The sequence below is a fragment of the Echinops telfairi genome, unplaced genomic scaffold, assembly GCF_000313985.2.
Source record: "Echinops telfairi isolate 266 unplaced genomic scaffold, ASM31398v2 ScPeMD7_1713;HRSCAF=2227, whole genome shotgun sequence".
NCBI classification, from domain to species: domain Eukaryota; kingdom Metazoa; phylum Chordata; class Mammalia; order Afrosoricida; family Tenrecidae; genus Echinops; species Echinops telfairi.
In genome coordinates, this window is record NW_022105611.1 from 10,360,670 (window position 1) to 10,375,796 (window position 15,127).

General features: G+C 40.3%; 1 protein-coding gene across 4 annotated transcripts in view; it reads right to left on the reverse strand.

The window, feature by feature from the left end:
- Nucleotides 1-1,164: 1,164 nt before the first annotated feature.
- Nucleotides 1,165-15,127, reverse strand: part of ANKRD42 (ankyrin repeat domain 42) — a 75,005-nt gene continuing 61,042 nt past the window's right edge. For 3 of the 4 annotated variants that reach the window (XM_045293214.1, XM_045293212.1, XM_045293211.1), the window contains 2 exons: nucleotides 13,920-14,073; nucleotides 1,165-1,328 (listed from right to left, as the gene is read on the reverse strand). In XM_045293214.1, coding sequence (XP_045149149.1) covers nucleotides 1,239-1,328; nucleotides 13,920-14,073 — 244 coding nt within the window. In that variant the 3' untranslated portion in view covers nucleotides 1,165-1,238. Of the gene's footprint in view, nucleotides 1,329-11,728; nucleotides 11,745-13,919; nucleotides 14,074-15,127 lie in introns of those variants that run through there. The other variant, XM_045293213.1, reaches the window with a different exon arrangement.

Below are 15,127 nucleotides of genomic sequence, written 5' to 3' on the forward strand. Positions count from 1 at the left end.
CTTTCTACTTGAGCCCTTGATATCAGCTCCTCATTTTTTCCCCTCCCTCGCTCACCTTCCCTCCCTCATGAACCCTTGATAATTTATAAAGTATAATTATTTTGTTATGTCTAAGAACTGATTATAAAGGTTATCTATCAGGATTAATAAGCTGTTTTTTAATCACTTGCTTACCGACCTTTAGGTGGCCTGAACTAGGCTTTGTAATCAAGTGCCCTCCTGCCAGAGGAACTGGTGCTGGTGGTAATGGGTCTAAGTGGCATTTAGGTGGCTGCTGGAGTCCTGAGGGTAGGCAGTCAGGTATAGGGGGAAGGCTGCTACCAGTGAAGCCCAAGGCTTCAGCAGGAGGCAGGATCTAGTCATCTGCCCCAAATAGTTGAATCTTTGCTGGATCACAGAGTAAGAAGTAAGGATGGACGGTAAAAAAAATGTGGGAACTGAAGTAGGGAAAGAACTGAAATGTCACCACCCATTGGTCAACAAAATACACTGGATTTTTCAGTTCAAGGGGGGAAACGGGAAGAATCATAAACCATGAGTTTCTTACCCTCTCCCATGTTGTCTCCTCTACTTCCTTTCTTATACAGCTTGTAAGACAGAACAATGGCTAAATTCTGAGCCTTTTTTAGTGGATATTCTTAGCAAGCATACACTATATGTTTTTCTCTTTATAGAAGAACTGATTTTCATTTTTATGTAAAAATTTCCTGAGAATGAGATGTGGCTGTCATTATAAAATTGTTCTTTTCTAACATGTATCCTCCTAACGCTGCATTTTCTCCAAAGTGCATAACCTTTTTCAAAGTGAGGCCATTCAAAAAAATGTTTTCAAGAAAAATATATATATTCACTCTAATATTAGTATATGATACTCTCTAGAAAGTGAAAGTAGTATTCTACTATGAGTAGCCTTTTCTTAAAGCCGAAACATAGGTTTCTTTTGATTAGACCATCTTAAAAAGCTTATGAGAATACTAGTCAAGTTAATTATTCATGTAAACCTGCTCTGGGGTCGTGGCTTGCCTATGAAGATGCAATATCAAGTGTCTTGGGAGGTGGAATACAATTGAGTACACAGCATTTTTTAAACCCGAGAGATTGTATACACACTCTGCCTTCACAATTGGAATAATAGCATCACAGTGATTCTGAGAAGAATCTATGTAGATTTACATTTCTATTTATTTTTAAAATGCAGGAGAAACATCAAAGATGTTTACTGAAAGTAATCTCCCCCTTCAGTACCTTCTCACAAACACTCCCCTAGAAGGCTCCTTTTTCTTCACTGCCCTCTTCTCTTTGCCGGAGTCACAAGAAGAGTCATCTTCCTACAAACAAAGCAAAAGAGGGCAAAATAAAACTCTACTATCACAAAGATTTATCTTTCTAGATTACCTGTAGCAAAAGACAAAAATGAATCATGCTAATATTTCCAACTGTGAGTTAGCTTTCTTTTTCATCTTCGAATAAGTAAATGTCCCAATCTAAGTATCAGTGCACCCTATTGTGCTGAATCATACTCCTCAGAGGCACCTTAAGAAATCACTTAGTCCCATCTCTACCTAATAAAGTCCCAAAAGATAACAGCTTGTTATTTCTGACCTAGTGGTGTTGTGGGTCGGGTACTGGGCTGCTAGCCAGCCACAGTCAGCAGTTTAAACCCTCCAGCCTCTCCACAGAATGATGCTATCTTCTCCCATAGAGATTTACAGTCTTGAGTCACTATGACTCAACACCAACTCAATGGTAGTGGGTTTAGTTTGGGGACTGAGACTAACATTTGGCAAAGATATTGGTGAGCGAAGTGCAGGAAGTGCGCGTATATCATCCTCTGGAGTCTTTGAAAGTCCATTGTGTAGAATCTCACTTCCTGGCTCTTCGGTTCCCTCCTCTGTGTTCTCCCAACACTGACCATCCCTCTCCTCCTCTCATCTCACTTTCCATTTTGCCCTGCCAACTACTCTCTCTCTGAGTATTTCTCATCCTTGCTGGTATTCTGAGTCCAGCCTAGAAAAGTCATTAAGTAAGTACTGCAGAAGGGGACAGGGGTGTGTGGGGGAAGGTAGATGCTAGCAGGCATCGGGGCGATCAGTTGCCAGACTGCAGAGGGTCCTGCTCCCTGCTGTTAAAGACAATGGACAGGTCTGAAGTCATCTATTTGGTTCCTATAGGTGGGGTTTTTACCCTACTGATAATGGTTCCTATGGAGACCCTGAGAACAGGTCAAAGTTAAGCTGCCATCCTAAATCTAGGATCCGCTCATCTTGTCACATGTATACCCCCAATCCCTCCTCTTCCTAGTGCATGTATGTCCCTAGATCCCCTCTCATTGCTGTATAACCATAATGCAACCCTTTCCTGTGACGTATGACTTTACCTGTAATTAGTGGGCTTGCACACTCCCAAAAGGTATATAGGCATGGGCCAGCTATAGAGCGCTCTCTGACCTCTTGCTGGTCGCTCCCCTTTCTTCCCCCTCTCCTCTCCTGTCCTCTCTCCATTGCTCCCTTTCCTGACCTCCATCCCTTCCCCCTCTCTCCACGTGGACCTCCAAGCAGGGCTGAGGTGAGCAATGCTACCATAAAATGTGTCTGACTGCATTACTGTAATATCTCTTTTACCTCTCACGCTCGCGATGACTTTAATATAATATGTATATATCTCAACCGTACAATTGTGCATTACTGAACCTGGGACCAGCGGTGGGGCTGGTCCCCCACCCCCAAAAAACTTTATGCTACGAGGGTGGGGTAGGGAGCACTAGGAACATGAACTAGTAGATATTAACCATCTCTAAAGAATTCTTGTGGTTAATAATGTCCCGTCCCCAGTTACATAGGACAGGTCTAAACATGGGGACTTCAACAGAACATAAGGTCCATGTCCATGGAAAGAGTTCATGTTCATCATGGTGCTCTTGCTCATGAACTCTGGGTAACTCACATGAGAATAAATTCAACCCAATAGCCCCTTGGGGAAAAAACCACCTATCTGCCTGCTCCCACTTCTCAGCTGCAAACTCAAAAAAGAAATATAGAAATTTCCACCCTTATAAATGAACTGGTACTGGTAGGCAATGGGTGATAGCCAAGGTCTCTTCTCTTGAAAAGCCTTATAGCTAGTCTGAATACCAGTAATATCATTCCTGTATTGGTCACTTCAGCATGTGGCAAACAATCAGGATTGGAGGAAGACTCACTAACAACCTGCAATATGCAGATAGCACACGCCTGCTTGCTGAGAGAAGGAAAAGGACTTGAAGCACTTCAAGATACACAGCCTGCAATATGGATTATACCTCAACAGAAAGAGAACAAAAACCTGGGCCCATAAGCTATATTACCATCAACCAAAAAGACTGAAGTGACCAATGATTTCAATTTTACTTGGATCCACAACCAGCGCCCATGGAGATGCAGTCTGGAAAGCACAAGATGAACTGCACTGAACAAATGTGTTACAAAAGATCCAAATGTTCAATAGCAACTATTTCATTTTGAAGACCAAGGTGCACCTGACTCAAGTCATGGTATTTTCAGTCACCTCACTAGGCAATGAATAAGAAAGACACAAGAATTAACTCCTTTAAATTATGTTGCTGGCAAAGAATATTACATACACCACGGCCATCCAGAAAAACTTGTTTTGGAATAAGGATGGCAAGACTTCCTCTCATGTACTTTGGGCATATTATCAGAGTGACCAGTCCCTGAAAAGGGATATCATGCTTGGTAAAGTGGAGGTGGAGTAAAAAAGAGGAAGATCTTCAGTAAGATGGACTGACAAAGTGGCCATAATAATGAGCTCAAGCCTAAAAGCAGTCGGGAGAATGGCACAGGACCGGGAGGCGTTTCCTTCTTGTTCTTATAGAGGGTCACTATGAGTTGGAACCCACTCAGCAGTACAACAACAAGAAGTCATGGGGGATTCTTTTATGGACTCCAAATAACCTGAACATATCACATAAATCTTCAAAACCTCTACAAAAACCAAGTATGGAACTTAGTCTCTCCAACCAAGCCTTTATCATAACCTTAATTCAAAAGAAAATAAGTGCTTTGCATTCAACAGGTCTCCAGCAAATGATAAAAAGTCCCAGATTTTGAAATCCCAGAAGTTTGTGCATATGGGCTGTATTTTTCACCAACCTTCCTAATTTTGCTATGCACGTCAACATAAACTCTAGCCAGAGTGTATTTCTCCTACTAGGAAGAGTTTCTCCCAAAACTGGAGCCAGAGCGGGAGGGTGGTGGGAACATAGTTAGCTGTGTATTGAGGTACTGAATACATGAAACATGATGCTTAGCTACCAAAGCCAACATTAAATATAAATACAGCATATTACTATAGCAAAATTAGATAACTCCTGTGTGAAAATATATTTTAAAAATAACCAGTGTATTTTTGTTTTTAAATAACTTATAACCTTGTTGAAGAGCTTAATGATTCTATACATGAAATTGTTGAGATTATATATCTATAAATTGTTGAATTTGTGGGGGGGTTTTAATTTACATATAACCTGAGAATTTCTGTGCAGCATATAAGACTTAAAAAGCCTCCAATAAATTGATTAAAAATAAAAATTTAAAACAAAAGAAAACAAAAAAAAGAGATAAACTCACCTTCTGGAATATCTGCAATTGTTTACTACAACAGACTCTTCTTAAAAGAGTGTCAAAACAACATAATAGAGAGACTGCTCCAAGAACTGTTATAGGCCCCATAGGCTTGAAGGTCAAAGGGCAGAGAGAGGCATAGAGGAGATCAGATGAAAGTCCAAACTAGTAGCCCCAAGTGCTTGTGGGTAGAAAATTAGGGTAAATGGAACATGGAAGGTAAGCATGTTATTAGGTCCAAGACAGGCATTCTGCCTAGCAAATATGGGTGTAAGCTTTATTCTGGAGACAGAAACGCTGAATAATTCAGTGTGGCATAGATCTGTCTGTGGACAGACATCCCTGCTAAAGCTATGATAGTTCCAATATACCTTAAATTCTGAAGTGAATACAGAAATGTACAGCTTGATGAGTTTTTACAAATTTATATGACATTTCAGATCAATAAGTTGAACACTCCCAGTATGCAAGAAGCCTCCCTCTGCCCTCTACTGGGCACGACTGACTTGATTATTTGGGGGCTTATATTTGGGACTCATGGAATTATACAGCATGGCCTCTTGTTTCTATGTTCTTTTATCTAACATCATGTTTGTGAAATTCATCCATGATAATGTCTATAGCACTAATTCACACATTATCATTGCTATAAAATATTCCATTGTATAAACCTAAAATCCTTATCAATTCTTACCATTGAAGGAATATTTGGGTTATTTCTAATTTTAAATATGAGATGAACTATCACTGAAAAATTTTTATAGAATTTGTCCCATGAGCACCTAATTTATGGTGTAAGCTTTCACCAAAACACAATTGAAATATTCAAAAATAGTATTAATGAGCCAGAGGTATGTGTTTAGCTGTAGCAGATACAGAAACAATTTCTAGTGATTAAGCCGACTGACATTCCACCAGGGGCACACAGAGTCACAGTTGCTCGAGGTCCTCTCCAACACTAGGGAACGGCCGGGCTGTTTGAATAGCTGTGGTCGTCTTCGTCATTCTAGTGGCATTTGTTTGTGATGTAACTTACATTCTGGTAGCTAGTGATTTTGAGTACATTTTCCTGTTCATGGATTACGTGGATATTCTCTTTGGTGAAATGCCTGTTTAGTCACACTCAATTTTTTCACTGGCTTGTCTCTTTCAGAATGATTTGTGTATTTTTGAAAAATGGATGTGAATTCTTCCTCAGAAAAAGAAAATAACAAAAAATATATATTCCCCAACTCCATTACCTTGCCTTTTTAATGTGTTTAAATTAAGTTGAACAATATGTTTTCTATTCCTAAGTCATGAAGCTGTATGAGGGGGCCACCCCTGCCAAAATGGAAAACAGCTCTGCTGGGGAGCGCTTTCATAGTACAGTACTCATTTTCCTGCTAGGGGAGCATCGAGCAACTCCTTCTCTTTGGTCACAGTGAAATTTTTAATGAAAGCAGTTTCACTCAAGCCTCATTTTTTAGTGATGGCTGATTTAAGAGAACAGCTTGCAGTTCTGAAATTTTGTTTCCTGCTTGGGAAAAATGCTGCAGAAACTGTTGTGATGTTCAACACAGCTTAAAAGGACAGCGCTAAGGGAAAAACTCAATTGTACAAGTGGTTTTCTTGTTTCAAAAAGGTGAAAGGTCGATTGATGACAAACCTCATTCTGGACATCATCAACTTCTCGAACAGATGAAAATGCCAACAAAATTTGTGCACTGGTGCTTGAAGACCAATGGACCACTGAAGAGATGGGGAAGTTATCTGGACTATCTGGGAGCTCGGTTCAGTGAATTTTAATGGAAGATTTAGGAATGAGTAGGATCACTGTGAAATTGATGCCTCAAACTGACCAGGAAAAAGGACACAGAGTGGAAATAAGCTGTGCTTTGAAAGAACAGCTCAAAATAATAATAAATAATAATAACAGCTCCAAAGCGACCCAGAGTTTTTTCCCAAGGTCATTACTGGTGATGAGACATGGCGCTAATCTTATGACCCTAAAACCAAACATCAATCTAGCCAGTGGAAGACACCATCATCACTTCACCCCAAAAAAGCTCATCAAGTGAAATCAAAGATACTTGTTTAATTTTTTGATGTGAGGGGGTACTGCATTTGGAGTTTCTTCCACCAGGTCAGACTGTAAAGTAAGCCTTCCATTTATAGGTTCTGAAACGATCATGTAACATTGTGCGATTAAAAAAAGCCTAATTTGTGGCAGATGGGGGACTGGTTTTGCCACCACAATACACCTGCCCACGCAGCCATCTCAGTACGCCAGTTTTGGGCCAAAAAACAGCATGCTTCTCTTGCCCCATGCACCTGACTCACCTGACCTTGCTCCGTGCAACTTCTGTTTCTGAGAATGAAGAAGGATATGAAAGGACAGAGACATGATGAGACAGAAGAGGTGAAGAACAAAGCGAGGGAGGTGCTGTCAGTCATCCAAAGAGATGAGTGTGAAAAATGTTTCCAAGAATGGAATCTCAGATTTGACAAATGTATTAAGTGTAATGGACAGTACTTTGAAGATTGTTTTGGTTTTTTTTAATTAATCACATAGCTTTGAAAAGAAATTCCCGGTTTTTTTGGGTACCCTCTCGTATGTTCACGTTTTCGTATGAGCTAGAGGAGAAAACATAGCTAGCTAGTCATGACTTTAAGAGTCTCAGAGCAGATAATAGAGAAAGCAGTGATACCATTCATTTAAATACAAAGAGCAGGAGAAAAATTTAAACCTAGTCTTGAGGGGAAGATATGGAACTTGGTTCTAGACGTCTTTAAGTAAGGCAGCACCAGTAATTGCAGGTGTAAACATCTAAGTGGCAGTGAGAAATACAGGTCAGGGGATTGGACATATTTACAGAGTATTGTAAGAATATGATCCAATGGCAAGACTCCTAGTTTTTCCGTGCTTCACACTAGCTGTGTGATACATACAATGTCTCTTAGCCTCTACTTCCTCATCTATAGCACGGGAATTGTGTGTGTGTGTGTGTGTGTGTGTGTGTGTGTGTGTAATTTTTACTTCATAGTTTAGACTTAAGTTCAGGCAAAAGGTGATAAAGAGCTATAGAAACAGCTGAATTGGCTTTATGATTTTTAAAAGCTATTAAATGCTTTATATATCAAAGTATCCTTATAAAACATCTCAAACTTTTTTTCCTGGATAAAAATTATACTATTGCAGATGCTTTGGGGCAGGGGGATAAAAAAATCTGAAAATACAATTGTATGCAATGATAGGTCCTGACCACAAGATGGCAGGGCAAAGCTTCTTAAAGAAGCCAGTCATAAAAAAGTACTAAATGAGTTCATTTTATTTCTACTTTATATATTCCGAAAGGGAGCCCTACTAGCACTAGGCTATTACACTAAAGGTCAGCGGTTCAAACCCACCCGCTGCTCTGGGAGGAAAAAGGTAGCAGTAGGCTTCTGCAAAACACACAGCCTTGGCAACCCTTTGAGGCAGTTCTACTGTCCTACAGGGTCACTTTGGGCTGGAATCAACTCAATGGCAGTGGGTTTCTATGTACTAAGAGTCCAAATAAACAAACTCCTCATCCTAAAACTACATAGACATCTACATTCACGTCTCCACTGGCTACATCTGTTTTCTCTGATAAACAAAATGAAAAAGAAAGAAAACAGCTTTGAGGGAGGAAATACTACCATGAAATCTATTTGACAAGTATTTCTGTTTCCCAGTGACCAGCTCAGGATTTCATTTGATCTCATAAGTAAGCGTTGCGTGCCACCGAGTCAATTCTGATGTACAGGGACCCTATCGGGCAGAGAACTGTTGCCTGGGGTCCAGGCTGTGATCTTTTGGAAGCAGATTGCCACATTGTTCCCCCAAGCAGCATCTGATGGGTTTGAAGTGCCAACTTTTTGGTTAGCAACTGACCACTTTAACCATTGTGACACCAAGGTTCCTACAAGGTACCTTCTCCTTTGAAGAACACAAAGTTGAGACTCTTAGAAACTTATACATAAGGCCAACAAGGAGAGTAGAGCTCTCAGAAGGATTAGAGGAGGGTGGGGGAGAAAAGGGGAATCGATCACAAGGATCAACCTAGAACCCCCTCCCAGGTGGACGAAAAATGGAAAAGTGGGTGAGGGGCGACGCAGGACAATGTAAGATATGGAAAAAATAATCTATAACTTATCAAGGAATGTGAGGAAGGACGGGTGGGGGAGGGAGGGGGAAGAAATGGGGAGCTGATATCAGCGGCTCAAGAGGGAAGAGAATGCTTTGAAAATGATGAGGGTGGCATATGTGTAAATGTGCTTGACACATTGGAGGAATGTATGGATTGTGATAAGAGATGTAAGAGCCCCCAATAAAAGTATTTTTTTAAAAAGAAACATACATAAAAGGAACTAAGTACGCCCCAGAGTTGCAACTTCCATAAAAATCTATGGCATCTGCTCATTTACAAAACTTGGTAGTAATTTAAAGCAGAACTTTAAGAGTGACAGGCTCAGAGTATGGACTTAGCTCTCCTAAAAACCCACACATTGTTGCTAGAGACAGAGGTTTTAGGAGGCTGGGCATCGGAGTATGGAATCAAATACAGCTCTGAGAACATAGACTTCTCAGCAAGAAAATGTAATTTTCAAATAGCATTTTAGAAAAGAAAGAACTTCTAGGGAGAGCATCAATTTGCCATGGCTCAGAAGATGGTATGTACCTTACAGAACCTCCAAAGGCAGTCCACCAGGGCAGCTAGAAAACAGCCACATCACTTCTTACATCTGAGAACACCATCGGCATCCATAGAAGCCGTGCCACAGGTCCAGAGGTACGAGATTGAGTGTAAAGTTCTTACTGTCTTCTTTAATAGTATGATAAGTAGATCATGGCCCAATAAAATTGGGTTTTTTTTTTCAAACTGATGATCTGTTCTGTAAATTTTCAACTGACTTATAATAAAATGCTAAAAAAAGAGAATGGTTTGTCTTCGCTAGTCACCCCGACCTGAGCACACAGGCCATCCTCTCTGATCCTAACATACCCAAGGGGCCACAGAGAGTGTTGGCGAAATGAAGAGGTGGACAGATTATCATCACTGTATCCTTGAGAACAAGCAAGCATTGGTGAAATACAGTATCATACAGAAGCTGAGAAAGTGTATTTTTTTTTAAACCAAAGTGTCTTTCTTTAATTTTTTTTTTGTCATTTTATTGGGGGCTCATACAACTCTTATCACAATCCATACAAACATCCATTGAGTCAAACACATTTGTACATTTGTGGCCATCATCATTCTCAAAACATTTGTTTTTTACTTGAGCCCTTGGTATCAGCTCATTTTTTCCCCTCCCTCCCCAGAAAGTATATTTTTACATGCATTTTTATAGGCATATCTCAGAGATATTGCGAGCTTGGTTAAAGAAGACCACAATCAGGTGAACATCAAAAACAGAAAGAAAATGTTTAGAAAATGATGATGGCCACATATGTACAAGTGTGCTTGATACAATTGATGTATGGATTGTTGTATGAGCCCCCAATAAAATTAATTTTTAAAAAAATAAAGTATCATATGAAAGTTAGTCATGTGATGGGGGAGGGGGTGTTGGTTTACTGGTACCTACAAAGCTATGTGTACACAACACAGCAATCTATGAAGTATACAACCGCATTCTGAAGACGTCTAAGAATTACGGAAAGATGAAGAGGCATGAAGCGAGCACTCACTCTTAACAGCTCGCTGTCATCGAGTCTCTTCCAAGTCACAGCAACTCTAGGACAGGACAGAACTATCCGTGTGGTTTCTGAGACTACAACTCTTGACGTGAGTAAAAAGCCTCATCTTTCTTGTGGAGCAGCTAGGGGTTTTGAACTGCTGACCTTGTGCTGACACCCCAACACATAATCACTACACCACCAGGGATCCAGAGTGAGCACATGCTCAATAGACTTGACACAAGGTTCCCATAAACCTTCCATTTGTACAAAATGCAATTTCTGTGACATGCAATCAAACACAGTAAGCCAGGTATGTTGGCATACACCTACAAAGGAGTCCTGGTGGCTCAATGACTGTTAGCCAAAGGTTGAGATTCGAACCCAACCAGCAGCTCTATGGGAGAGAAGACCTGGGGATCTGTTCTCATAGAATTCAGCCCAGGAAACGCCACAGGGCCGTTCTACTCTGTCACATAGTGTCTGTATGAGCCACAACAGTCTTCTTGGCACACAACAACATGTGACATAGCAAAGGGTTATGGTGGACTCTGAAGAGAGGAACTTGGTGGGAGGAGGAATTTCTGTTCTGCAACAACCATGTATATTACTTTAATATTTTTAAGTATGTTTAGAGAGCCCACGTGGGTTTTTGGGTTGCTAACCTCAAGGTCAGCAGTTTAAAACCACCTATCCCTCAACAGGAGAAAGGTGAGGCTTTCTACTCCTGTAGAGATTTAGCCTCAGAAACTCATCAAGGGCAGTTCTACTCTGTCCTAGTGGTTCACTTTGAGTCAGAATCAACTAGATGGCAGTAAATGAGTTTTTAAAGAAATTACTAACTGCCTTGTGCAATAAAAAAGGCAGGATAAAGAGTACATTTGGAAAAACAGATAACAGGGAATTAGTGAATGTTTTCAGTAAACGAAATACCAGACTGATCTGGTATCAGGATGTAGGAGATGATGAGAAACTGGGGTCTTGAAGCAGAAACTGGAGTCTTGAAGCAGCCAGAAGTTTTTATTATAGAGCAGACGGAAGCAATAAGGTCTGTAACAGAAAAAATCCATCTATGGTGCCTGAGGAAAAATTCTCTGCAAGGGAGCCAAATTAAATTCTTTAAATCCCTATACTATGTCAAGAAGAGCTGTACCCAAAAGCCACATCTTAGCGATCTTCACTCACAGAAGAGAAGAGAGTCAGCTTTCCCCCATTTGCTGCCTATTCTGCTCTGAGATTAAACAATGGGAAAAAAATCCCAATATATCCTCAAGTAGATTCCAACTCAAGATGCTCCCATGTGCTCCAGATTTTTCAATGGCTGATTTTCCAGAAGAAGATCACCAGGCCTTTCTTCTGAGGCACTTCTGGACGAACTCGAATCGCCAACCTTTCAGATAGCAGATAAGCGTGTTAACCATTTGCACTGGAAACTAGATGGCCTGAAAGACAATCATCATTTGAGGTATTGTGCCTTCATTTTCACTCTGTTTTCTATTCTCCACCTGCTTTGCATTACATACTCCCCTATTCTTACTAAGAATTCTGCTTATAAAAACATTTTCTCCCTATCTGGAGTAAATATGTGTGTGTTGTATATGCATGTATGTTTATATGTGTATATATAGAGAGTTTGTAGAGTCCTAGTCCATTATAAGTGTGCACTAAGTGTTGCTATTGTTACTAATATTATATAGATATAAACAAACTCACTGCCATTGGGTTGATTCTGATACATATTGATGCATTGGACAGAGTCTGCCCCTTTGGGTTTCCAAGGCTTTAAATCTTGATGAGAGCAGACAGCCTCATCTTTGTGGACCTTACAGTTAGCAGCCCAGCATGTAACCCACTATACCGCCAGATGAAAAACAAAACAGTGTAGTGAGTTATACATTGGGCAAGTTCCATAGTTCAAAACCACCAGCAGATCCATGAGGAGAAAGATGAGGCTTTTTCTCTCCCATAAAGATTTACAGCCTATGACGCTTATAGGGGCAATTCTACTGTGTCCTGCAGAATTTCTATAAATCAAAATTGATTCAATGGAAGTGAGTGAGTGAACAATCATTCTATGTATATATACATTTCTTTAAAATATGTTCTAACCTATCTGTACACATAGGGACACATAATATATAGCTATATATGAGGGGGTACTCCCCCAACACCCCCACCAAAAAAGGGAAAAAACATCCATTGCATAGTGTTTTTGTAGTATGCATTTTTCTCAGTAAGCAAGCATCAAGCAACTTGCTCTGAGTTAGTACACCCAGTGGCATCACCTGAGAAGGTTCTCTCTGGTCACAGTGAATTTTTTTGTAAAAGCAACTTCCCTCAAACCTTGTTTTTTGTGATGGCAGATTGAAGAGAACAGCCTGTGGCTGTGAAATTTAGTTTCCTGCTCAGGAAAAATGCCACAGAAACTGCTGTGATGTTGAACACAGCTTACAAGGACAGCACTATGGGAAAAATTCAAGTGTATGAGGTTTTCTCATTTCAAAAAAGGTGAAAGGTCGATTGATGACAAACCTCATTCTGGACATCCGTCAATTTCTCAAATGGATAAAAATATCAACTAATAGTGCATTAGCAGTTCGTTCCACCAGGTCAGACTATTAATCAAGCTTTCTATATAGAGGTTCTGAAAAGATTGCAACAAGAAAAGTCTAATTTGTGGCAGGCGGGGGACTGGTCATGCCACCACGACAATGCATCTGCTCACACAGCCATCTCAGTGTGACAGCTTTTGGCAAAAACAGCACACCTCTCTTGCCCCATAGACCTCACTCACCTGACCTCACTCTGTGCAACTTCTTTTTGTTTCTGCAAATGAAGAGGGATATGAATGGACAGCGATTTGACAATGTAGAATTTATGAAGGAAAAAACGAGGGAGATGCTGTCAGGCAGCCATCCAAACAGATGAGTTTGAAAAATGTTTCCCAGAATGGAATCACAGATTTAACAAATGTATTAAGTGTAATAGAAAGTACGCTGAAGATAAAGTTGTTTTTGTAAAAAAATTTAAATACATAGCTCTGAAAAAATTATGGTTTTGGGGGGTACCTCCTCATATATACAGTTGGTTCTCATTATTCACATGGTTATGTTCTATAAAGTTGCTGTCAACACTGGATTAGTCAATACTGAACCATTGCTCCAAGTGAAAACACAAGGTTAGATTTCTAACCTTTGTTTCTGTGAGCCTTTGGTAAAGTTCATGTTCATGAACACATCAATACATAACCTTGCTTTATATATGTTTCTGTTTAGAGATGCCTTACCTATTTAATATGTACTGTTGAGTCATTGGTATCCAAATCATGGCCAACAGCACTCATTAGCTCCTTTGGAACAAAGCTTATCAAACACATATTTTCTCCACTAAGGCACATCCTATTAAGCTTTTCTATACTTAGAAACATTGGAAAGCACATTTCAGCACTGTTGGGGGGGACAGAGAATGAGCTCTAGTTTACAATTGAGACAGATGGGTGAAGGCCAAAATGCTTTGGGGCCAAGATTCAAACCCAAGCAGTCCCAGTCCAAAGTTGTACTCATTTAGCTACTCTTCTATTTCTCGAGACAGATAAAGATGTCAAGAAGGACACCAACCATAGGTGGAGACACCACAAAGGTGGGGACCCGGTTTTTCTCCAGCATCTCCCTGAGCTGATCCACCTCTGCTCGACAGGCATCCAGCTGACATTCTAATCTTTCTCTGCGCAGTCGTTCATAGTCCAGCTGGTCCTGGAGCTCTTCGATGGTCCTGTTTAAAAAAAAAATGTCAATCTCCAATATCAACCAACAATCATTTTTAGTAATGGTAGAAAGCATCCATGTACCATATATACTCCAATATAAGCTAACCTGGTATCAGCCAAGTCACCTAATTTTACCACAAAAACTGCATAAAAAATGTGCTGAAAAACTCAGCTTATACACGAGTAAATGCGGTATTCTATTTGAGTTACTTATAATAAAGAAATAAAGTATTCAACAAATACATATTAAGTGTCTACACTGACCCAGGTACTGGTGATACAGCAGTGAACAATCTAGATCCAGAATCTCCCCTCATGAAGCTTACCTCAGAAAGGGAGGAAAATAGTCAACCAAACAAGTAAGTGAAACACAGAGTACTTTGAAGGGATAATTGCTATGAGTGAGGGGAAAACAAAGCAAGAAAGAGGTAAAAGGAGTCTTCAAAAAGTCTGTGGAAAATTCTATTATCTTTTAATTCCATTGTCACACAAACTTTTTAAAGCTCCCTCAATATGGAAAATGTTGTGGAGGAGAGGGTTAACATTTCATCTATAGGCCAGGGAAGATCATATCATTAAAAGGGGCTTCTTAGAAAAACCCTAAAGGAAACTGGATAGATAACTTTGTAGAATAGTGGGAAGAGTGTTCTAGACAAAGGGAACAGTAAATGCTAGAGACTCAAAGACACACGTTTGTCCAGCGAACTGGAAGAAGACTCCAGCCGAATATAGCTGGAGTAGTTTGAGAGAGTAGTAGGTCAGAGAGGCGACAGGGAGCCAGAGCAAGGTTACAGTAAGGATTTTGTCTTTACTCTGAGTGAAATGGGAAGCCCATGGAAGGTTTGAGCAGAGAAATGTGATCTGACTTTCGTTTCAGCAAGAGCCCTCTGGCTGTTGTGTTGAGCACGGAGTGGAGGGCTTAGGGGTGGAGAGCAAGGGGACAGGCAGAGGAAGTTGTTACAGACCAAAAAATGTAGCTTCGACCCATTTGTTGTTCCCTGTCCCTAGGTTGACCAACCCTCCTCCCTTCCCCTACCTCCTACACTCCCATGTCCCTCC